A 25563-nucleotide genomic window follows, 5' to 3' on the forward strand; every position below is an offset into this window, starting at 1 on the left:
GTGGCCACCTGAGTTTCTCTGCTCACCCTTTGGGACTGTAACTCTCAGACCCTGCATTTCGGAGGTGTAACTTGACTTATTTTTATTGCATTTTTTCCAATGATTTTAGACATGAGCTATGCCGTTTGGTGGAAGATCAAATGATCATCCCATGTGTGCATTGCTACGTGCAAAGCACAAGGCGAGATGCCGTCATGTGACAGGACTTCTTGGCCGTGGAGCTCAGGGTCTTAGAGGGGCCAGCTGGAGGACAAAGACGAGAAGGGTAGATTTGGCAACTTCAGTTTGGTGGTTTCCTCCAGTAGCCAAGAGAGGTGTAACAATCTTGCCATTGTTCAGGGAACAGCAAGGGGGGCGGCAGGGACTGGAAGGTGGGGTGTGGGGTGGGAAACTGTAGTGGAGCCTCCAGCTCTGACGGTGGAAATAGGGCACTGAGTTCCCGCAAAAGCGATTGAACAAAGGCCTCAAAACTTCACAGATTGGCCTTCATCATCTCAACAAAATGTCTCATTCAGCTGCAGTTAGCCACGTAATTGGATTGCTAAGTTTGGGGGCAAAAATAAAAGATATGAAACAGTCACAGAACATTCTGACCACAGCGCATTTTCAAATGGTTCACGTGGTTCCTCATTCCTGAAACTAATTATTGTCCCTATTCCCGCTTTCCCTCCCTAGCTAAACTTGCCTCATAATCATTTAATTCATGGCTGCCGTCCTGTCTCATCGGTCTCAGCCCAGCAAATTTATTTAGACTGGTTTTGCCCCTAAAAAACAGTCTCTAAGAGCACATAGAATCTGATTTTCTATAATGGAGATACAATATTACTAAACATAGGGTTTGTTTTTTCCTCTTGTTTGATCAGGGAACTCACAAAGAATAGGCATGGTGGCGTCTATTAAACCAGTGGCTCCCTAATGTGGCTTCGGCAACATCAGGCTGTGTTAGAAATGCACGTGGTAGGTGCCTATCCCAGACCTCCTGCACCAGAAATGCTGGGTGGGGGAGCCCGCTCGCACGGGGCCTGTTCGGATGAAGGTTGTTCATCAGGAACCTGCTCAGATAGAGCCTCCCCCTCACATGGAGCCAATTCCCCAAAAGTCTCTTCCCCGAAAAGATAAAAGGGAAAGCCCAACATGCAGATCGAAATGGCAGGAAAGGAGCCAGTCCTTCTCGCAGCTGGCTTAGTGCCTGCTAAAGACAGCTGGCTTCCAAAGGCAAGTGCAGACCCTTGGACTCCCCAACCACCAGCATCACCGCTGCCGAAGGAAAACTTAAAAGAGGCATCAAAAGACCAAAAATTGCTCTCCAAAGGTGGAGGAAATGAAGAAGCCCCTCTTCAGAAAGTAGAAGTGGAAAAGGCAGATAAGCGTCTAGCTTGCTGGTCTTGCCGCTCTTGCTAAGGAATCTATCCGTGTTTCATCCTCTGGACAAAACTTGACTATGCCAGCGGGCGGGACTTTAGATAGTAAACATCAGCCTGACCGTGCGCTTTGTGAATGGAAATGGACCCTGATGAGAACACAGCGGAGCCCCTTCCTGGTAAACACTCCGCAGATGAGGAACCAGTTTCACCGATGCTTCTTTCCCCACCGATAGGGGACCAAGAAACAGTGTCCGGCACTGCTCTGGCATCACCTCCTGCTCCGGTGGCAGAGCTGAGTCTCAGGAAACTGATGAAGACAAAGGCGTCCACAGTCATGATGAAAGTGACCTAAGGGACAACATGTCACGGGTAGTGATGATTCTGAATTGCATGGGCCTCCACCAGCTCCACAAGAAACTAGTAGGAAAAAAATGCAGAGGAAGCCTTGGCCGTCAAAGTGGCTGACTTCTTTTGTTTGTATCTTCTGTGATCATTCTTTCAGAAAGAAAAAACATGACAGCAAACACCTCCGTCACCATTGGGTTAAGTGTACTTCCTTGTAAGGGCAGCTCGAGGGCAGGAATAATTAAACTTTGGACAAGTTTTCGGGTCTTTGTATGATCCATTACATTTTATATTCATTTATGTAGTAGACCACCTTTTAAAATTGCTTTAATTAGAGTGTAGTATGGGTTTTTAAATGGCATTCTTTTCCTTAGGACTTTACATATACCTCTTGATTGCTGTATAAATTTTAGCAAACCCTAGTAGTTAGTGTACGAAACCAGCAGATACCTAAATCTGTTAGCTCACGTGTGTAACTGAAATGATTGGCCAAGAAGGTATAATAGCATTCTACTGCTAGGTCCAGCTACAACTTGTCAATTTTTTCTCTGTGTCTATCTTCCTGTTTCACTTTATTCTAGTTCCTGTTTAGCTCTATAAAAATTGGCTTACTTAATAGCAAATTACTTGAAAATTTGCCTACTTTATACAAAGTTAGCACTTTAAGATCTTTTTTTAATTGATGAGGAAAGACATTTAAATTGAAGAAAAATTTCTCCAACAATGGACATTGTATCAGTCCAGGTATTTACTTTGAGTTTTGATCAATATTTCATATTTGCATATGTTAATTGTCATTAAAAACAGTGATTTTGGCTTTTTTTTTGTTCTGGTGCTTTAATAGCTTAAGATGTTGTTTACTGTTTTTATTTTTTTAACCTATGCAGTTAATTTTTTCTAGAAATAGAATGTGTGTTGAACAATGACACTTTAACATATATATGCACGTTTATTTTGGCCTCTTTGGAGGGATGCTTTTAGGCATGTTTGCAAATGAGCAATTTTCTTTGTCTTTTTTGCAGAATAAGTATGTGAGTTGTGAGCAAATGAAACATGCAGGTTCAATCCACCGATTTTGATTTTCACGTCTTATATCTATGCCAGCATCTGTATTTCATATAAGTGATTTATTTTAAATGGATGTAGTAAGTTCACAGCTCTCAGTTTTTATTTTGTAATAAATAAACCACTAGGTTCCATATTAGAAAAAACAACACTCTGGGAGTGTGACCCAGTGATCTATATTTTAACAAGTCTTCGAGGTTATTTTAATGCACGCTGGAGTATGAGAGCCACTATTCTAAAAGACCTTCCAAGAATCCTTTGTTGCTTTATGTTATTTTGACGACAAGGAAAGTCCTCCCTGTATTGCTGTAGCCTATGAGAGGTGTGGAGGGGAAACGAACCGCACAGGAGAAGATCTTTTAGAATTACATTCTTAAAACAATGTACAAGTTGAATTTTCTTAATGTCCTGAGGGAAGGTGCACACACTGGGGTGTATTAGCAGGGGCCCTGGGCACCACCCACTCTGAGCTGTAGTCCCAGCTTGGTCACCAAGCAACTGTGGAGCCTTGGGCAGGCCCCAGCTGCTCTCTGCTCACCAGTTTTCTCACCTGTAAAAATCAGGCAATGGGAATGGTCGATCCTTTCTTACTCTAACAATCTTTGTCTCATCTCTTTGTAAATATAGAGTTGCCAGTTTTAGCAAATAAAAATATGCCCGTCTAAACTTATGCCCCAATTTCTATGTTTCAGTTGAATTTTAGGTAAAACAACAAACCATTTTTAGCATGTGTGTATACATGCCTACATTTATATAAAAATAATATTTATGCACATGGGACATACTGGTACTAAAAAAATAGTTTTTGTTTATCTGACATTCAAATTGTACTGGGTGTCTTGTATTTGTGTTTGTTAAAATTGAGCCTCTGTATTTGAAGCCAGCTGTCATCAGAGATTGAGTCAACAGGAAGGCCTGATTCAAGTCTCGGCCAGAGTGCAAAGGGCCCTGCAGCCTCAGGGAAGGGCAACGGAAGGAGCCTGGGCTGGGGGGGGTCAAAGATACAGGATTCTGGTTCTTACCTAATCTTAAATAAGTCACTTCCCCTCTCTAGGACTTAGTTTTATTATCTGTACAATGAGGGGTATTGGACTAAATTATCTCCAAAGTTCTGTCCAGCTCTGAGTGTCTGTGAATATTATTTTTGGCTTTTTCACTGCTCTTTGGACCTGTAAAAGGCATTTTGCTGTCTTTTTGCTATTGTTTTACTTGTGGGGAAAATGGATTAATCGTGAAATTTAGAAAAATAAATATTATTGAACTATGAGCTGAACTTCTTGAACAAAGCCTTGCCATCAGGCTTTTGATATGTACATGTAGTGCCCGCCTTTAAAAGCCTCATAATTTAATTATGATTTAATACTTAACATCCAAATTACTTTAATTGTCACGAATAATGCTATATCGACCATTCTTATAACCAAAGCTTTTCACATGCACCTGATTATTTCCTTAGATAGATTTCCTAAAAGGGGGGTTGCAGGGTCAAAGGTGAAAATCTCTGGGGGAACACCTCTCCCTTTTCTCCCTCCCCCCCCCACACTCCCCCTATCCTACCCTGAGGAGGTCAAGGGAGATCTGCACCAGCCATGATCTGGGTCACTGTGAGGCCTTGTTTCCCAAGTCTGCACATGTGGCTTGGGGGTGGGGCTGCTCCTCTGTCCCACCTCCCTCTCTTTTTCCAGAGCTGCTCCCGCCACCTGCAGCTGGGCCCAGGGCTACTGCCTGTCACTGGTCTAGAGAAGTGGCCCAGGTGACCCCTAATCTGACTCCTCTCTTCCGTTGGCTCCAATAGGGGTAGCTGCCATTCCCCGTGGGCTCAGGATTGGGGGTCCCACATGGAGTAGCTTCTAGCCTGCATTGGTTCAAGGCCATTTGGGCCCAATTATTTTCAGAAAAAGGAGTACTCCATGTGATCCAGCACAGGCACTGGAGTTCTAACCTTGGCTTTGGAGCCAAAGCCTCTCCTAATAGCAAGGAGTTACTTGTCCCGGCCTGGCTTCCTTTGTGCAGCTTCCTCCTGTGGGTACCACGTGGGGAGGGAGGTGTTCTGGGCTAAAGCACCATTTGTCTACATCTGGGTCTCATAGCCAAATGCACAATCGTACATCTCCAACAAAAGGATTTTAGGGCTATTCATATTTTTTGCCAAGTTCTATAATGAGCATTTACTATTTTATGATAAGAAAGTTATTCTTTTAGAAAGCCCTATAATTATTCCCAACTGTTCATTTTTCCCAACTATATATTTTTAGAGTAACCAGAATACAATCCATTGCTCCCTGACTGACTTGCTTAGTGTATCAGATCAGGCATATGATTAATAATTGATGATATCTAGACAAGAAAAATAAATGTATAAATAGGTCACACTTGGTGTTCTTAGGAATGGAAAGAAGAGGAGAACCAAGATAAGCCTGAGGAAGGAATGTGTCTAGGAAAAAAAATAAAGGAAGAACTAAGAGTGGGGCTCTGTTCTCAGGGAGTATGTCCCTAACTGTCATGCAATAGTTATTAGATGCTCAGGAAGAAGAGACTGGGAAAACAAGGTCACACCAAGAGCCATCCTGGCAGCCCCCAGGGGCAGAGCTATTCATCTGAAACCACAGAGTGCTTTGGGGTTAAGGAGCTTGCTCTGAAATTACTTTCCATTTTTACTGGAGTGACTTCCTCCATTCTACCATAAAGAGCTCTGCCTTAGTTACCTAAATCTGATTAACATTTGCACAGGTGAGCCCTGGAGGTTCTTCAGCCTTGTTCCCTGTAACAGGAGGAGAATTCAACCAGATTGAGGACAGCAGAGAAGCACAACTGCAGCCATATGAACCAGGAGGATGCTGGAAGATACTACTGGGGAAGGTGCTTCTCCTACTCAACTGAACCTACTACATCCTGAGGCTATTTGAGATTGGCCCTCTCTACAGATTAGATTCTTGGCTTACAGAGGAGGTAATTTTGAAACGTCAAAAGCCTCAGAGTAGTTTGGCTGAAGTTCTCTGTGCAGAGTTTGCTCTTAGGGGAGAAATTAGAAGTTCCTTGAGTTATTGGCCAGCTTGAATGCTTGAAGGAAAATTAACTACCAGGAAGGTTTAAAGGGGTTCTCAATTTTGTGTTTGTTTAGACCATTGCCAGATCACCCATTGAGAAATGAAGAACAGTCAGGGTTAAGTAATTCTTTTCTCAGGTACACTGCTAAATCAAATAGTCTTTAACAAAGGAAACACATTTCTTTATTGTTTAAATATCACCAACCCAATTATGAACCCTTATTTGCATAATACGGTATTCTGAATAAGCTCATTTATATCAAATATCTCTTTTAATCTTCTCAACAGTCATAGGAGGTGAGCAGTGCAAGTTTGTTGTGCAGTTTTGCAGATAAGGCAATTGAGTGCTCAAGGTCACCTAGCGAGTTGAGAGGCAGAGCTAAGTCCGAAAGCTGAGACTTCAGTCCTGAGATGACCAAAAGTCTATGCACACTCAACTCTCTCGATGCCAGTGGCAATGGTTAGAAGCACTGAACTTCAATAATATTTGTTTTAAACACAGCCTTACACAAGAAATAAGTCATAATGGAAATTAATCAGAGAAGTTCAACTAAAACACCAATGGAAAGTGAACCACTTTCACATGAAGATAGGCTGAAATGATTATAACTGCTTAGGCTCAAAGGGAACAGATCGAAGGGGACCGATGCAGAAAACTTGGCTTTCATTTCAACATTAGAAACTACACGTGATCTCCTTGAATGTTGGGCAATGCCGTTTTTGGACAAGCACAAAAGCAGGGTCCTGCCATTCATTATCAGTGACGTGGCCCTGCCTCTGAAGAGCTAGAGATTTGCTCACTCACTCCACAGCTTGTAGAACATCTAAGCTCTTAGCCCACATTTTTGCAAATTCCCAGAGGTTTGTTCTCTCACGGTCACCTCTGGCTCTAATTTCTTTCTTCCAATGAATGACTTGAGTTTGTGAACTTTATGCTGTTCCATAGTGGATCCACCCACCCTGATAGGGAACTTAGCCTGATCCTTTGATCCACTTCACCTGTCTCCTACCAAGAAAGCAACAAGAAATAAACACAATTTTATTATAAAGGCTTATGTTTGTATAGCAACGTTTGGTGAAAACAAAAGTATTTCTACTGTAGAAAGACAATTTTAAATCACATATTAGACCCTCCCTCTTTGTAAAGATCATTTTGGCCACTCTGCCACTAGATGTTTCACTGGCTGGACTCCCTACGTATATGGTGCCCAAGCCATGGGTCAGGTAGCTGGAGCCCTCTTACCCTAGAAACCTCCAGAGATGACCAATGAAATTTTTACTTTTTATTATCATTATAAACTCATGAAACTTTATGTGTTTGAATCCATTGTACTTATTTTTCTTTTTGATCTCCAAATGTCCCATCTTTGGCCAGTGAGAGCCCTTTGAAATTGGCTTCTGTGTTGTTTTGATATGAAGTCTTATAGAGTAGACATGTTTCTCAAATTCTAAATGTGAATCAGATTTTTGTAAATTTTAGAATCATAGCATCATAGAGTTGAAGAAAATTGTAAGGATTGTTTAGTCTCCCACATACATAAAGGATCCTTTCTCTGTTACCCTTGACTTAAGGTCTTAAAGACTGTGGAAACAGTGGAAACTCCCTAGCTTATGAGGCAGGCCCTGCCATCAACTGGAAGTTCCAGTTGTCAGGAAGTTCGCTATGTTGTATTCAATCTGTTTCTGACTCCCACCGGAAGGGATACAATTATTTTACTTTTTGCGGATGCTGTAATCTAATGATATAGATGAAAATAACATTAAGTTTTGGGGAAATCAAGTTATACAGTGGAACCAAACCAAGCTTTCGTTTAACTAAAATTGCCTTTTCAAAATGAGCATATATAGAGAAACAATTCAAACAATAAAGTAGAACATAAAATGAAATGTTAGATTCCCACCCTCATCATCAGGCCTGCTTTCCAGAAGTTACCATTGCTAGAAGTTCCTTTTTATCGTTCCAGAGATTTTCTGTGTTCATAAACATATAAAGTATATTTTAACAAATGGGATCATATTGTACATATTTGTCTGTACTTGTTAGTTTTTAATTTGTTTAGATTTTGTTTATGTTTTAGATTTTGATAGATGTTGCCAAATTATCTCTCAAAAGGTTACAAAAATTTGTCTTTAGACCGTGTTTCCTTCACACCCATGATAACAGTAGAAATTACAAAACTTTTTAATCTCTGTCAATTTGTGGGTAAAAAAATGACTTATTTTAATTTGCATTTTTATCTTGAAATAAAGTTAATAATTTGTATTTCTTTTTCTGTAAATTTTATATTTGAGTTTTTCAACTATTTTTCTATAGGTTTGTTTGACTTATTGAGTTTTTTGTGGGAGTTTATATTTTTTTTTTATTTCAAAATATTAAGGGCGTACACATGTTTTGTTACACAGATATACTGTGTAATGCTGAATGTCAGGGCATTCAGTGTATCCATCCATTCATTTGCTGTTCGTAGTACCCAACAGGTAAGTTTTTATCCCTCACCATGCTCCCATCCTCCCCTCTTCTTAGTTTCCAGTGTCTTTAATGTCTCTTTTTGCCTGTGTGCACCCATCATTTAGCTCCCACTTAGTGAGAACATGTGGTGCTTATTTTTCCATTTCTGAGATACTTCACTTAGTATAAGAGACTCCAGTTCCATACGTAAGTTGCTTCAAAAGACAATGAAATCCCCATCAAAATACCAATGTCATATTTCACAATCTATAAAAAATAACTCTACACTTCCTTTGGAACCAGAAAAGAGCACAAATAGCCAAAGCAGTCTTAAGCAAAAAGAACAAATCTGAAGGCATCACATTACCAGACTTCAGACTACACTACAAGGCTATAGTAACCAAAACAGCATGGCATTTTCACAAAATGGAGACATAACCAATGCAACAGAACAGAGAACCCAGATATAAAACCATTCACACACAGCCAACTGATCTTTGACAAAGCAGACAACAATATACACTGGGGGAAAGAAGCCCTATTCAATAAATGGTGCTGGGAGAATCAGATAGCCACATGCAGAAGAATGAAACAGGACCCCTATCTCTCACCACTCACAAAAATTAATTCCAGATGGATAAAAGTCTTAAATGTAAGGCGTGAAACCATAAGAATGCTAGAAGAAAATGTTGGAAAAACTCTTCTAGATATTGGCCTAGGCAAGGAATTTATGAAGACAACCCCTATGGCAACCACAGCAACAAAAACAAATAAATAAATGGGATTTGATTGCATTAAAAAGCTTCTGTACAGCTAAGAAGCAAACATACAACCTACAGAATGGGAGACAATATTCACAAACTACACATCCAATAAAGGGCTAATAACCAGAATCTACAAAGAACTCAAGCAAATCAACAAGAAAAAAACTAATGACCCCATTCAAAAGTGGGCAAAAGACATGAACAGAAGCTTTTCAAAAGAAGATAGAAAAATGACCAATAAATATATGAAAAAATGCTCTACGTCACTAATCATCAGGAAATGCAAATCAAAACCACAATGAGATATCAGTTAACTCCAGTGAGAATGGCTTTTATCAAAAAGTCCCAAAACAACAGATGCTGGTGTGGATGCAGAGAGAAAGGAACACTTATACATTATTGGTGGGACTACAAATTAATACAACCTTTATGGAACACAGTATGGAGATTCTCTAAAGAACTAAAAGTAGACCTACAATTTGACCCAGCAATCCTACTACTGGGTATTTACCCAAAGGAAAAGAAGTCATTTTATCAAAAAGACACCTGCACTCAAATGTTTATCACAGCACAATTCACAATTGCGAAGATGTGGAATCAACCCAAGTGCTCATCAATTCATGAGTGAATTAACAAAATGTGGTATATGTATACTATGAAATAGTACTCAGGCATGAAGAAGGGTGAATTAAGCCCTTTTGCAACAATTTGGATGGAACCAGAGACCATTATCCTAAGTATTTAAAGAATGGAAAAACAAACACCACATGTACTTGCTATTAAATTGGAACTAACCGATGAGCACACATGTGCACCTGGGGAAGAAAAACTCAGTGGGAACCAAGCAGGGCAGGGGAGGAGGAGATGGCCGAAAACATACCTAATGGGTACGAGGAACACAGTCTGGGTGATGGGCACACTTATAACCCTCACTCAAGCATAACAAAATCGATACATGTAACAAAAAACATTTGTACCCCCATAATATTTTGAAATTAAAAAAAAAAGAGTAAAGTAGGGATCTAATTTTAAACCATCAATGGTTAAATAATTCATCTTTTCTCCAGTGATATGAAATGATATCTTATTATGTACCATTTTCATGAAATATAGATATTTCTAGAATCAGAAAGTTTACTACAAACAGAGCCTCACTGAAATAATTACCAAAGAAAGTTCTCCATCAAGAAGAAAAGTGAACCCAGAACACAGTAAAGGCATGAAAGAAGTAATGATACAGAAAAAGTAAAACATATAATAAGCATTGCTTATAAAAAATATTATTTGAAAAAATAATTGGGTCTAAAATTCTGTATGATAACATGGGTGAGAATGTGTAAGGTTTTGGGGGCTCAAAGCGAGAAGTGAAAAAATAAAAGTTTACTAATATTCATGTCATGTCTCAGGAAACATACTGGGAGTAGTTTCAGAATTTTTGAGAATATAAACTTAAGTATACATGTGACAACTTTAAAGATATTATACCTACTACATTGGCTAAAATGAAAAAGTCTGGCAATACCAAGAGTTAGCAATGATATGGAAGAACACGAATGCTCAAAGACTTTGGGGGAGGAGGGGTGTATATTACTACGACCACTTTGGAAAATGGCTTGATGTTATCAGCTAAAGTTATAGATTCTCATAACCTGTGACCAGGCAGTTTTACTCCAAGAGAAACTTAAGTACAGGTGCACCAAGCCACATACAGAAGAAGGTTCAGAGTAGCAATGTTCTTAATATTCAAAAACTAGAATCAACCAAAATAATCATGAACAGTAAATCAGAAAATACATTACATTATGCTTAAACAATGAAATGGCTAAACAGCAATAAAGGTGAACTACAGCAACATGCCTTCAGCCTCGATGAATCTTAAAAACAATGTTGAACAAAGGAAGCCAACGTAAAAGAATATCTATTATTTAGTTCCATTTATACTAAGTTCAAAAATAGGCAAAGCTAATCTATCTTATTCAGATATGCAAACTAAGTGTTAGGAACTGATCACTATAAAAGCATGGATGGTAGCTGCGTCTGGAGAGAGGAAAGAGATTGTGATCGGGAAAGTGTAAAACAAACATGAAATGCGACACATTACCGTAAAGCAAATGGCCCTGGTACCACCATTCAGATCCGCAAATATTAATAAAACATGGCCAGTACTCTGGAAGCCCTCACATGCTCCTTCCTAATTAAAAGAGCTTAGAAAAAGAATTCCAAACATATCAGTAATTTCCCAAAATATGAATGGGTTGAACTCCTTTATCAAAATATATACCAATTGAGAGAGATGACGTCTTTATAACCCTGAGTCTTCCCATGTAAGAACTAGTTCTGTTTCCCCTGTAAGTCTCCCTTTGTGATTTCCAGTAGAATTTTAAAGTTATCTTAATTCTCCCATGCCATTCTTATGGGGTTCTTTATCCTGTACTTGATGTCAGTTTGTTTGGTATTTTTTAAAAGAATGTTTGTGAAGCCGGCATTTGTTCCTGTAGAATTTCAAGCTTAGGGTTTTCATCTGTAACTCCCGTCTGTGTGCGATTCTCTGACCTCTCTATCTGCACACAGATCACTGGTGTAAGACGGTGGCTGGGACGGAGCCGAAAGCAGAGCTCTGCAGCATGCTGAAGAGCCCTTTCCAGATGGACATGCGACCAGTAATCGAAAGTATTTAAGAACAGTGGTATAAACACCTGTAACTTTAACCACACTATTACCTGATCTGTTTCTTCATCTTGTCTTTAAGAATATCATGGAAAAAATTTAAAATGCTTTTCTAAAATCCAAATAAAGCATAACTACCATAATTCCCATGATTTTTTTGTTAAGTAAATCCAGGGAGGAAGAAAGATCCAAAATTACCTTGATCTGACCTACTCTTAATTTTTTTTTTTTTTTTTTTTAAGAGACAAGGTCTCATCATGTTGCCCAGGCTGGTCTCAAACTCCTGGCCTAAAGCAATCCTCCTGCCTCAGCCTCCCAAGCAGCTGAAATTACAGGTGCAACCCTCTATGCTTACAAGAGTAAGCTTTGACTTACTTTTAATGAATTTGTGCTGGTTTCTTGTAGCCATAGAATAATTATGATGTCTTTTACAGGGTAGATTTTTATAATCCTGTGTCCCCTGAGAATCCAGATTCTACATAGATATTATGGTTTTCTTAACACAGAAATGTCCTACCCTAGACTAATATTACCCTAGCAGATTTAACATTCTACTTAATGTGCAGAGATTTGAAATTCTAAATGGATCATAGAAAGTTCAATCATGCTAACTTAAAACAAAATAATCAGTTTAGCCAAATTTAAAATTTAAGGTATTTAATAATTTTCAAAAATGAGTATCATTATAAAACATCACTTTAAAAATACTACACTAAAATTATTAACCTATTGCTAATTGACCTATACAGTTATGAAATTCTGAGTTCATGAATATATTTTATTAGTGAATGCCTTATTTATTACTGAGGATTAATACTATTTGCTATAATTTATGTAAGACTAATAGAATTATATGATTTGTTTAAGTATACATATTAGTTTAAATAGGAAAAATGAACCATAAATATTTCCTGTATTTAAGGATGAAAAATTTTACAGAAGGGGGGAGGAGGAGAGGGGTAGAAAACTTACCTATCGGGTACAGTGAGCACTGTGTGGGTGATGGGCACACACTGAAAGCCCCGACTTAAGCCTTGTAAAATGTATCCATGTAACAAAAACATTTGTACCTCTTAATATTTTGAAATAAAAAAAAATTTGATAGAATTCTAATTTGTTATTTATGGAAATATTGAGATAATTTGACTATATTGACTAAGCTTTTAAGCAGATAAGACAAGTCAAAATAGTAAATCTGATAGGCAATTAAATGTGATTCTTTATATTGAAATTCATGTGAAAAGTGTTACTAATCATGAATTCCACATTACTGTCTTCTCTTTTATTTTCTTATTCAACTTTCAGTCCTCATCATCAGCATATACCTATTGATATAGAGAAAATATTTATTAATTTAAAAGGTAGTTTTGTACAATGGTTGTAGTTATTGGTTTATGTTATCCTGCAATATATTTTACGCTAAAAATAGATACAGAGCTGGCTACAAATTCCCGTATCATGGGACTGAAGTTCAATTGATAAATTTTAAAGGATGTAATTTTTTACAATTTGATGTAATTGTGCCTGTTTTGTAAGTCTTTGTTGTGATATCTTTGGCAGTTATGTTTAATGTTAGATGAGCAAATGTTCTATTTTAAGCATTTTTACCAAATCCTTTTGAATAGGTTGTATTCAAACTTCCTTTCTCAGAAGGCAAAATTATTTATATTCTTTTATAATGTTAGATTTTCCCTTTTTCTTTTCCCAAGCCTAATACATTAAGAATTTCAAATCTCTGCACATTAAGTAGAATGTTAAATCTGCTAGGGTAATATTAGTCTAGGGTAAGAAATTTCTGTGTTAAGAAAACCATAATATCTATGTAGCGTCTGGATTCTCAGGGGACACAGGATTATAAAAATCTACCCTGTAAAAGGCATCATAATTATTCTAAAGTAAGACTAAGATAACAGCCATCTTAGATATTAATTATAAGATACTAGCAGAGAATCACTAATGATGACACTATTAATACTACTACAAAAACTCATTTCCCTCCTTTCCATGTATATACATATATGTAAAGAAGTTTTAAATACATAAATATGTGGCTATTCAAAGATTAACTATAGTATAACTATAAAAATAACCTAAGTGCATCATAATTTTGTAGGAAAAGAGTACTAAGATTTTTATTTGTAATTGTGTTTTTTAAACAGAGAGTGAAAAACAAATCACCGGACGATGTGGTGATGTTGAATGTTGACACCAACACTTTGGAATCACCATTTAACGACTTGTACAACCTCCCGAGTGACGTGGTGAGTCTGAAGGATGGTCTGTGATGAACATACGTGTTTTCTCCTAGGCCCCTGAATTACGAAGAGTTATTTTTCCCACTTTTTCTATTGGAAATAAAAGGATTGGGAATGTGCATGGGGTATGAGAGGAATTGATGTAGATTCTGTATTTAATATTTTTACCTTTTGGCAGTTGAGGAGATACTGGATGCAACATCATATTCCTTGTTGTAGAAGTAGGCTCATAATTAAAAAGCTGGATGCATTCATTAGGCAGAGTTTCTTTAAACGCAAGTCTCTTCATCTCATCTTAACCATTATAGTACAAAGTAGGCATTTCTGTCTGCCTGGTGGCATGTCTTGCAGAAGAATGAGAGGGTTTCTGAAGGCAAGAAGAAGAAGGGGGCCAACACCGGCTCCTGCTTCCCTGCCACCTGCCAGCGCTTTTCCTTTTAATCAATGATCTGATGTTACTGGTCAATATAATAATAAATGCTTGTACAGTTGGGGTCAGAAAATTCTGGCTTTGATCTCCCTCAACTTTCTGAAACATTTATTTGTTTTCTCTAAATTATTTCAGTTTTATTTTAATCTTTTCTATCCTGCTGAGGGCCGCAAGAATGAAAACCTACATTGTTTGTCATTTGCTTTGGCAGAGCAAAGACTGCTTGCTTAGAATTCTATTTGTAAATTAAACTGCAAACCCAGTTGGTCATAAAAGACATCTGATCCTTTTGAAATGACGAAAACTGTCTTTTGTCTGTAAATTAAGTGCCAGTTCTCTTCTGGTCTTTGATCTTACAGAGGGGAGTGTGTGTGTGTGTGTGTGTGTGTGTGTGTCTGTAGCTTGTAATGGGACATATTCTGTATTTCATGTTAAATAGTGTCCAAAAGTGCATTTTTTGGCCTGCATATTCCTTAGTACAGGGCAAAAATGCAAACTACCACCATTTCTGTGTATATTTTGATGGCTTTTTAAAAACATCTTTATAACATAGGTCTAAGTTAAAATAACTTCCCTTTTTAAAAATCAAAGCATTCATTCTTTTCAAGGCTCTTAAAATTTGGAAATAAAAAAACCTTCAGAATATATTTTTCTGTAATATTGCAAGTGGTTTGAAATCCCTTATTAAGGAGTTTGAGAAAGTGAACTTAAAAATTCCAAACTCAAAAAATACAGTAATACTAGCCTTGATTGTTCTTATGGCTAGTGATTGCAAAAATATGATTTGAAAGTCAAAATCAAATTATTAATGCCCATAAATAACCTAAAATACCTGCTGACCTTGAGGCACATTAAAATTGAACTACTTCTTTCTATAGTAAAATTGATCCCACATATGAACAAATCTAAATTTTCACCAAAGGCCAATGAAAAATTCTCTTTTTAACTCATTATAACTACATTGCCTCATTATAAAATTTTGCAGAAACTGCTAGAAATGATGATAGTTATTAATTTAAAAATCCATCAAAGTATTCTTCACTGGCTAGAGAAATAATTATGAAAATAGAATCTCAGCTTTTAAGAATGTTTTCCTTATGTCCATGTATTTCCCATTGTTAATCCCTAAGGAGAAAAATTATTAAAAGAAAAAAGAAAGAAGAAGAAAAAGAAGAAAAAAAAGTAAATTCAGCTTTTCTGTATAAGATATTAAAATTTTTATTAGTCAGCATCAGTGGTAGATGATTCCTGGAGGAAAAACAGTCTTTGAAATTTCATTTTTTGATGGATGATTCTTGATTCTTTTTTAATTGAGAAGTACTACTTTGTAGTAGAATTAGTTTGATAATTAAAACATTTATTTAAACATATATGGAGAAGTTAAACATATACTGTAGAAGTCTAAACATATAAAATGACAAAAGTGAACATCTTGTAGTTTACATAAGCAACAGGATAACTAAACATAACTGAAATATTAAAAATGTAGGCCGGGCGCGGTGGCTCACGCCTGTAATTCTAGCACTCTGGGAGGCCGAGGCGGGTGGATCGCTCGAGGTCAGGAGTTCGAGACCAGCCTGAGCAAGAGTGAGACCCCGTCTCTACTAAAAATAGAAAGAAATTATATGGACAACTAAAATATATATATACAAAAAATTAGCCGGGCATGGTGGCGCATGCCTGTAGTCCCAGCTACTCGGGAGGCTGAGGCAGGAGGATCGCTTGAGCCCAGGAGTTTGAGGTTGCTGTGAGCTAGGCTGAAGCCACGGCACTCACTCTAGCCCGGGCAACAGAGTGAGACTCTGTCTCAAAAAAAAAAAAATAAAATAAAAATAAAAAATGTAGATTAAAAAGGAACACTGAAAAGTGGTATAGATTGATTAAACATATGCTTGAAATTAAGGGCCATATACTCAGGCAAATTTGAAGATTGCAGAAATCAAAATAGCTCTGAGATGGAGCTAAGACCATTTACTGAAATTATGAAATGTTTTAAAGTTATAGCAATTTTCTAAAAATATTTTGAGTGATTGTTTAATGCATCTCAAGTAAATTTAGCTTTAGCTTTTTCCTCAGTTTTCCAAAGCTATCTCTTATAATTCTAGAGGAAATATGATGAAATATCGCATCATATTTTTACAATTATAAATATTTTAAATGAGATGTGTTAAAATCACAAATGAGCTTACCGAAGTTTTTTACTTGTGATTTGATTAATAAAATGTACTTGAAACCTGAAAAATATTACTATTGGTATTGTTTGATTGTTTAGTAAGTTAACTGAGATTTACATGGGGGGACTTTTGAAACCGTTCCCCAAAGCATTTAAATTGCGCTTGCCAGCCGGGGGCCTTGCTGTGCATGTGCTCCCCATTACCGTGTCGGCCTGACCGCTGGTCTTTTTTTTTTTTTTGAGACAGAGTCTCACTCTGTTGCCCAGGCTAGAGTGAGTGCCGTGGCGTCAGCCTAGCTCACAGCAACCTCAAACTCCTGGGCTCAAGCGATCCTCCTGCCTCAGCCTCCCAAGTAGCCGGGACTACAGGCATGCACCACCATGCCCGGCTAATTTTTTCTATATATATTTTTAGCTGTCCATATAATTTCTTTCTATTTTTAGTAGAGATGGGGTCTCGCTCTTGCTCAGGCTGGTCTCGAACTCCTGAGCTCAAACGATCCGCCCACCTCGGCCTCCCAGAGTGCTAGGATTACAGGCGTGAGCCACCACGCCCGGCCCTGACCGCTGGTCTTGGCTGTGCGAGGGTCAGTGGCCACAGTTGTCCTGAATTACTGCTACTTTCTTCCTGGGGACCCTCTGCTGTGTGGCATGCTGTCATCTTCTTAATGGCTTCGTTCCTATATCCACACATAATATTTTAGATGTATTGACTGTTAGAAATACTGCCATGCCAATAACAGTTCCGCTACTCTTAAGGTATTTAAAATTGGAAAAATAAATCAGGGCGCAAAGCTTTCAGGAATCCTCTGTTTTCCTTAAGGGAAGGGAAGAAACTTTCTTCCTGTCTTCTGACAAGAGCACTTGTTTTTTAATTTCATCATTTCAGTATAGATTTAAATCATTAAAAGAAAAAAAACATTTTATTGGGAGTGATTTTAATGATACTGATTATTATTACATGGAATAACTTTTAAAAGCAGTAGATGCATTAAAAATATACTTGTGTAGTTTTTGTGTATGAATATATTGTGACTTTACTTTTTTAGTGGCTATGCCAAATAGACACCTTCAAACATCTGTAGTTTGAGTGTTTTGAAATAAAAAAAGTAAATTTTAGGGCTAAGTAATAGTTCCAATTAAAGTTAGTGTTACTGTGGTATTTTTATTAGAGTGGGAAAAAATAACCAGTTGAATTAATTATATCATTTGAGACCTCAAACGAGTTCATTTTATTTTTATTTATTTATTTATTTTTTTTGAGACAGAGTCTCACTCTGTTGCCCAGGCTAGAGTGAGTGCCGTGGCGTCAACCTAGCTCACAGCAACCTCAAACTCCTGAGCTCAAGCGATCCTCCTGTCTCAGCCTCCCGAGTAGCTGGGACTACAGGCATGCGCCACCATGCCCGGCTAATTTTTTCTATATATATTTTTAGCTGTCCATATAATTTCTTTCTATTTTTAGTAGAGGTGGGGTCTCGCTCTTGCTCAGGCTGGTCTCGAACTCCTGAGCTCAAACGATCCACCCACCTCGGCCTCCCAGAGTGCTAGGATTACAGGCGTGAGCCACCGCGCCCGGCCACGAGTTCATTTTAATTTATGAAAATGCACTACTGAAACCTTCCATTTTAAATATATACACAAATTTAATTTCTATTACATAATAATTTAAAGTGTTCTGTTTCTAAGGTATTACTGCCCATTTTAATATTTATCATCATTAACATTTTAAAAAAGTAATTTGGAGAGTTGTTACTGTTTCAGAGATAAATAGGGTAAGCCACTTATTAGAAAATTAAGCTAGTAATTAGAATTATAATGAGTTTTAGGAATTCTGTCTTCATAAGAAATTGAGTTAAACAATTATAAACTAATTCCTGTAGGTGAAAGCAAGTTAGAATTGACATCTGAAAAAGTTACATGCATTAGAATATTCATTACAAGGGACAAGTAAATTTTCACCTATATTGCTTAACTGTCTTTGAATAATTTTAACTAATTGTAAAAAATAATTTACTTAGAGTTAGGTCAATATGCTTACCTCTATTTTAGATAAGAAAATCAAGGCACAGAAAGTATACCGTTAACGGTATATCTAGAGCTTTAGTTCATAGAGGTTGATCCTCAGACCTATACCCCAAACACTAGACTATGGTCCCTCTCATATAAACATGATATACAATGTAATGAATAACTCTTAAAATTTAATATAGATGCTTATTTGACATTCTAATCTTGTTAAGGAAACATCAGTCTGATCCATTTGATTTAAATTGGAATTTTCTGCACTGTTTTTAAAACTTCATTTTCATCTGTAGATAATACTACTGGAAAATAATTTTCTATTTTTTATTAGGGTATATAGAAGATCTAATGGACTTAAGGGTTATCATACCATTTATTGGAGACCATTGTATGTTATAGGATAGCTATATTTTGTGTGAAGCATATTTAATTAGTAAAACATTGAAAAGACCTTAGTATAAATTGGTGTTATCTATTAAGAAAATACCTCACATGTTGTAGTGAAGCTTTCAGGAATTGTATGAAGGGAAAACATTAGTGGTTTTATTGTGATCTGAAAAGGAAAGACACAAATTGCTCTGAATTACAAAAATCATTAAAAGCACAGAGAACTGAAGAAAACCTCCAAAATTCTGACATTAAATAGGATCTTTGAATATCTACATTCAAATAAGTCTATTAATTTGGGAATAAATTTGGAAATGAATTAGTTTTTTCAGAGAATTTTGAAATCAAATGTTTTAAAAATAGTAAAGTATATAAACAAATTAGGCTCTTAGAACCACACAGATTGTCAGTAGATATTTCAATTCATTGAATATTTCCTCTAACCTTACATGATGGTTTAACATGTCAAATTGTCATAATATATGTTATAAAGAAAAAAAGGCCCCAGAGAATATAATATTAGTTCCAGGTTTGCCACAATTCTGCTATAACCCTGACTGGGTTTAATGGTAAGTGAAGTCCCTCACAAGTTTCTAGGGTGGCCAGGCTGGAAAGATAACACAATTTCATGCAGCTTCTAGAGTAGCTTGGAGAACGTTTCATTTAGTTTATCGAGGACACTTCAGGAGACAGATATTGCTTTCAGTTTGCTCTGGAGACGCATAGCCATGCTCTTTCTTTCTCAGTCTGCAGCTGTTAGAATTCAGGCATCTGGTTGTGCATTGCCCCTACCATACAGCCCCGGTGTAGTGCTTTGTAAACAGTAGGCGTTCAGTAAATGATCATTGAAGGGAAATATAATTGCACTTCTTTTATCTTTTGTAATAGAAGTTTGCTTTTAAGGTCCCTGTTAATAGGTACCTCCTAGAACATTTTATGAAGATATTTTCATTTAACTTTCATCCTAATGAAAACAAGAAACCTGGAAGCGTATTTAAAGTATACTTTTTGACTGTGAGCGCAACCTTTGCTTCCTGTCCCTGGAAAAGGAGACCGTGTTGAGGTGGCAGTCACCGTGCTTCTGCACACTCTTGTGCGTGTGTGTGGAAACTCACCATTCTTTTAAAGTTATTTTTGGAGAAGTGATTAGTTACAAAAATTTTTTTTTTTGGTTTGTAGGTAAACTATTACAGATTTTGCTGTTTTCCCTACTGTTTTCTTGGTGTGTGCTTTTAAAATATAAACCTTAAATTCAAAAATGAAATAAAAAATAAAAGCAAAACCGCAAAGCTAATTGCACTTCTGAACATTTAAAAGATTTTTGTTTTCTCTCAACTGAATGAGGGAACCTGTCCTTCCCACTGCGGTGATCCAGGCTTCGGGAACCCTCCATGTGTGTCTCTGCACGTTTGCCACTCTAACGTGGATTTATGGTTTGTCCCTTTCAGTGGTTGGAAGTGCTCCTTGGCTTTCTCATGGCCTTCATGTCCAGCTGAATTACCCAGCCTGTCTTTCAATGTCTCCCACCCCACCCCCGTACTATCCTAGTAGCATGCTTCTCTCTGTTCTTACTGCTGATGTTTACAAAAAGGTACAGCTTAATCTTGGCTTTTAAAATTATCTTCAGTTTATTTCTACTGTTAAATTCTTGACTTGTCTATATTCAAGAAACATTTTGTGTGTGATACTGTGAGCACTATCACAATAGTGGTTCCCAAATCTTGCTGATAACATAATAACCTGCTGGACTTTTAAATGAATTATGTCCCTGGAATCCACCACAGATATTTTGATTGAGTAAACTAAAGGGATAAATGTAAAAGTGTACCTGAAACAGGTAATTAATTTATTTATTCATTTGACAAGCATTTACTGAGCACCTACTATATGCCTATATTGTGCAAAGAACTGGGTATACAGTGGTGAATAAACAAACATATACCCTGATGTCATGGAGGTTCCACTGTGTTAACAGACACATTGAGACAAATGTTGTGAAGGGTCAGGGAGCAGTGGGAGAGGGAAATAGGGGGATTTGATTTAGACTAAGGGTGAAATAGGTAGGCTGTACCTGGCACAGACTCAGCAATGCAGGAAAACAAGACATGTGTGCCTCTGAGATGCAGCAGGAATTGTCTTCTGTAGTAGCACATGAACTCCTGGGAGCACAAGTGTTCTCCGTCTCCGGCATAACAGTGAAGCCCGCAGTCCTGAGGTCTGTTTTTCCTTAAGACCTGCCGGGAACCTGGTGCCGTGTCAGTTGCACCAGTGTGAGAGGCGGTGGAAGCCGGCAGGTGCTTGGCCTGTGTTCTTGTTTCGTCTCTCTCATGTCCTCTGTGGTGATGCTTCTCCTTTAGGTGGTGTATTAATTAGGTACCGGCTAAGCTGCTGTAACACAGAAACCCAAATACCCATTCTTAGATCAAGATAGAAATTTATTTCTCTCCTGCATAACTAGTAAGAGCTAAGCTGTCCAGAGCTGTGGGACAACTCTGCCGTCCTCAGCACACAGCATCCATCTCTAGATTTAAGGTATCTGTCCTGTCCTCTTTGTCTGCCTGAAGAGAGCAGGTAACCCGGGAGAGGCTACTCATATCCCTTTTGGGGGCACAGCCTGGAGTATCCCGTTCCTCAGCTCACATTCTGTGTGCCTGAGCCCAGCCATGTGGCCAGGCCACATCACAGGGGAGGCTGGGAAACAGCTGGGTTAACCTAGCGTGGTTAACCATGCACCAGTCCAAACTTAAGATTTCCATTACCAAAGGACTGAGAGTGGATGTCGGTGCACTGACGGCCCTCTCTGCGCTTACAAGTAAGCCCAGATGAAAATAATTCTAGCCCAGCTGAATCAGCCTTTTGTGGTCCAAGCTCAATGTGCCAGGAACTTCTTTTCCCAGAAGTGAAATGAATGATCAGGATGCGTAGGCCAAGCTCAGTGGGAAGGGAAAGATGGGGAGTTAGAACATGTGCAGAGGTTCTGCTATGGGGAAGAGTTGGGCAGATTCGGGAATTGGGAAGACCTGTGCAGTGGAGCCTGACCTGTGAGACGAACGAAAGAGAGAATTATGCAAAATGAGGTTGGTTGTAGAGGGGGCAAGGGCGATTATAAAGGACCTGGTAGTTCTTGTTTAAAGACCTTTGGGTTTTGTTGGAAATTCACTAAAGGTTTTTAGCAGAGGAATCATGTGATCCACTTGGAGTTCAGATAACACGGTCTTGGGTTCTGGGTCTGAGACATGAAGCAGGAGGGCAGTTAGGACATGGTTTGTGGTGGTTGAGGGGAAAGATGGGAGTTGCTTCAACTGGACAGTGACAGGGATTTAGAGAAAAGTGGACACATTTGAAATCTGTATCAGAAGTAGAATTGACAGGCCTTGTGCACATGTATTTCAAATGGGGAGTAGGAAAGGGTGGAGTGTTGAGTGGGACCTACCGTGTTCCTTTTCCGGCAGCTGGGTGAGCGGAGTGACTGGCATGGCGCTGAGCTTGAGGTGGAGACAGGAACAGTTTTGATTGTCTTCATTGTAAGGTGCCGCCCCAAGGAAGACAGTAGCAGATGATGCCATGTGAGGGTCTCACAGGCACTTTAAACATGCAAAGAACAGTGTGACGATACCCTCTGTAGCTGAGTGTATCGTAAGCTTTTCATTTACTGAATGTAAAAAGTTACTGTTTTGTTCCTCAAATAGACGCTTGTTAGAAAATTATTATATTAGGAGAGAGGTATTAATTTTGTTCCTTGAAACTGAACAGTTAGAAAGGTTAAAGAAGTCAGACTTAATATCTAATTCATGTGATAACCATAACATGTTTCGTGGGAGAATGTAAAGCTTTTAACTTCATAACTTTGTTTTAAAGCAGATGATTACTTGACAGTCTGACTTTTCTAAATGTTTGTCATTTCTAGAGAACAGTTTAGTTATGTAAAAGGAGATATCTGAAAACATGAGGGGTGTTTTAGATTGTGTGGGTTATCTAAATGTATTTCGAAACACTTCTTTAATCTTCTCTCCTTTATCCTGATGTTTCTTTTTGTGATCTCAAAAAGTAAAATTAAAATGTCTAGGTATAGCAGTTAATTTATTTTTACTGCAAAGATGCATCTAGAAGTCAAGTAAGGGGCAAATCTGTCCCTTCTCTGAAAAACTCAGCCCCCGCATGTGCCCTTCCTTGCCGACTGCTCTCCGTTGGCGTAGTTGGTTCGTTCCTCAGACTGTGCGCACCTGCCTGGCACTCTTAACTCGCACCGTGTGCTGTGTTTACTCATGTAATTCCCTCTTTCATTCATAGTCACTTTGTAGCTAAGAGGGCAAAAGTGGAGAATTAGTTGTAATATTCATGCTGCAGTGAACTCCAGCTCTGCTAACATCCAGGTTATAGTTCCTCCCGTGGATGGCTGCTTAGAGGTCAGAATTCTCATTGTATGAAAGGAATTTAGACATTTGATAAGAGCAATGCAATGATGTTTATCTCTGAAGTTTCTTTTCACTGTTTAACATTTTTTTGCGTTGGGGGGGTGTCTAGCTTAATACCTAATTAGACTAAAAAATTATTTACAGAGTAAAAACTGTCTAAAAACAATAAAATGTCATTTCAAAAGTAATCTTTAGCCATTGAAGGTTTAGCCTAACTTACTTCCTTAAAAATAAAAAGAGAGAACAGTTGATATGTTTTCAGTATTAATAGGATTGTGTGATAAAAGCCACATGACTAAGGTTCCAAATGCTTTTCAGAATTAAAAGTTTTATGTGAGTATAAGCCTAGGATTTCATGGGAAGCTGCACATTATGTTATAACTAAACTTAGGAAATTAAGGCAGAAAATGCTATTTCCCTTAGCAGGTAGTGAAAAAGTGCAGAAGAGACACCATCCTCTTTATAGGTAAAACCTGCTAAAAGCTAATTAGCACTGCAAAGGGCAATGGTAACGTGATAATTTACTCTGATAGATACAAAGGCCAGGAGAACAGCAAGGGTGATACAATCATTTTATATTAGATCAATATCCTTATATCTAAAACTGATTTTTAAAAATCATTTTTACAGACCATTTTTGAGCATTCAGTTGTGCCTATAGAAGCACTTAGCTGTCTTTCTGGTCTCTGAAGAACAGGGACAACCTGAGATCTATGGACAATCAAAGCTCACTAGAGTAGGTCAAGGGAAAACTTTTTTTTATGTAGTTTGTAAAAGTTGAAATAATGTAGAATGAGGCAAAGGAAAAATGTAACTCTATTTCTTGTTAGGCAATTTGTAGCCTCACATATCTGTCTGTATAAAATTAGATAATATAGTCATGTAGAATAGCATTGTTCAAAATAATAATGTGAGCCACATATATAATTTTCAGTTTTCTATAGCCACATTAAATAATAAAAAGAAATAGGTAAAATTAATTTTAATGTTATATTTCACTCTATATTCAGAATATTATTGCTTGAAAATGTATTCAATATAAAAATTATTCATGAGGTTTTTTTGTACTAAGTCTTCTCAATACAATGTCTCTTTTACACTTACAGCAAATTTTAATTTGGACGAGTTACATTTTAAGTGCCTGTGTGGCTAATGGCTACCTATTAGACAGCACAGTTGTAGAACAAGTATTTTCTTTTTCTTTCCTATTTTCTACCCACACATAGGGAGCTCGGGAGTCACCATTGACTGACTAATTTTGGAAGTGAAGGCTGCATGTTTCTGTTTTGCTAGGAAGGGCTTGTGGCCGTGTGACTAATAGTCCTGTATAACTCGAGCAGCAGTTATTCAGTCAAGGACTTAGTGTAATAAAGGCTAAGAACGGTTTGACTTTATGCCATTCTCTGTGAGCACATGTGTTGTGATTGTCCTAAGAATATGTGTCCTTGATTTGTGGAGAACTGAATTGTCAATTTCATGTTTTATAAAAAATACATTTTGAGGAATTTTCTTTTGCAAAGATAGAAGGCATGACAATTTTTATTGTTTTTTATTTCCCAAAGTAAATTTTTCTTAAAAAAACCACCATTTACTTTTGATCATACTTTAAAAGACTAGAATCGTATTCTATTTAATCCTTGTGGGGGGCAGTAATTAAATGTTTATTAATATTCATTCGTATTAGTTTTATTAAAGGCATTTGAAACTTAAAAAATTATAAATTTCAGAATAAAGGGCATTAATTCAGAATTTTTTGTATTTATTATTGTTTGAATATGTGGGTTATCTAAAAAGTGTGCATTTATTTTAATAATAAAAACTCCCTCTTCAATGAATCCTGGTTTATGCACTTTGTGGGCTAAATGAATTAGGTTCTAAACTTTCATCTGAATCTATGGAACTTGGATATAAACTGAAAAGATCACAGCTATGGGGAGAAGACCTATACCGCAAAGGCCTTTCTGCATAGATTATGAACATCGTAACTCAATCATTTTTTCAAAACTATGGTTATAATTGGACCCAATGGGGGTCTGTTTCTTTGATAAGATCACAGTAACTGTGACTTTACACTGGAAAATGTCACTACTGTGAAGGTCTATCACCTGTAGAGCTGGTCTTTCCTCTGATGCTGTGTTCATTTCTCATTAGCATTATTCAAAGTTTAGCTGTTAATT

The 25563-nt window shown here is 37.5% G+C and overlaps 1 protein-coding gene across 4 annotated transcripts in view; it reads left to right on the forward strand.

Annotated features, from left to right (window-relative positions):
- Positions 1-25563, forward strand: part of LOC138380693 (DENN domain-containing protein 1B-like) — an 80269-nt gene that overhangs the window by 36224 nt on the left and 18482 nt on the right. The window contains exons 1-4 of one of the 4 annotated variants that reach the window (XM_069465073.1): positions 5551-5723; positions 11606-11704; positions 11944-12060; positions 13861-13962. In XM_069465073.1, the coding sequence (XP_069321174.1) occupies positions 11959-12060; positions 13861-13962 (204 nt within the window). In that variant the 5' untranslated portion in view covers positions 5551-5723; positions 11606-11704; positions 11944-11958. Of the gene's footprint in view, positions 1-5550; positions 5724-11605; positions 11705-11943; positions 12061-13860; positions 13963-25563 lie in introns of those variants that run through there. The other 3 variants (XM_069465066.1, XM_069465082.1, XR_011232908.1) reach the window with 3 other exon arrangements.

The sequence above is a fragment of the Eulemur rufifrons genome, chromosome 1 (assembly GCF_041146395.1).
Source record: "Eulemur rufifrons isolate Redbay chromosome 1, OSU_ERuf_1, whole genome shotgun sequence".
NCBI lineage: Eukaryota > Metazoa > Chordata > Mammalia > Primates > Lemuridae > Eulemur > Eulemur rufifrons.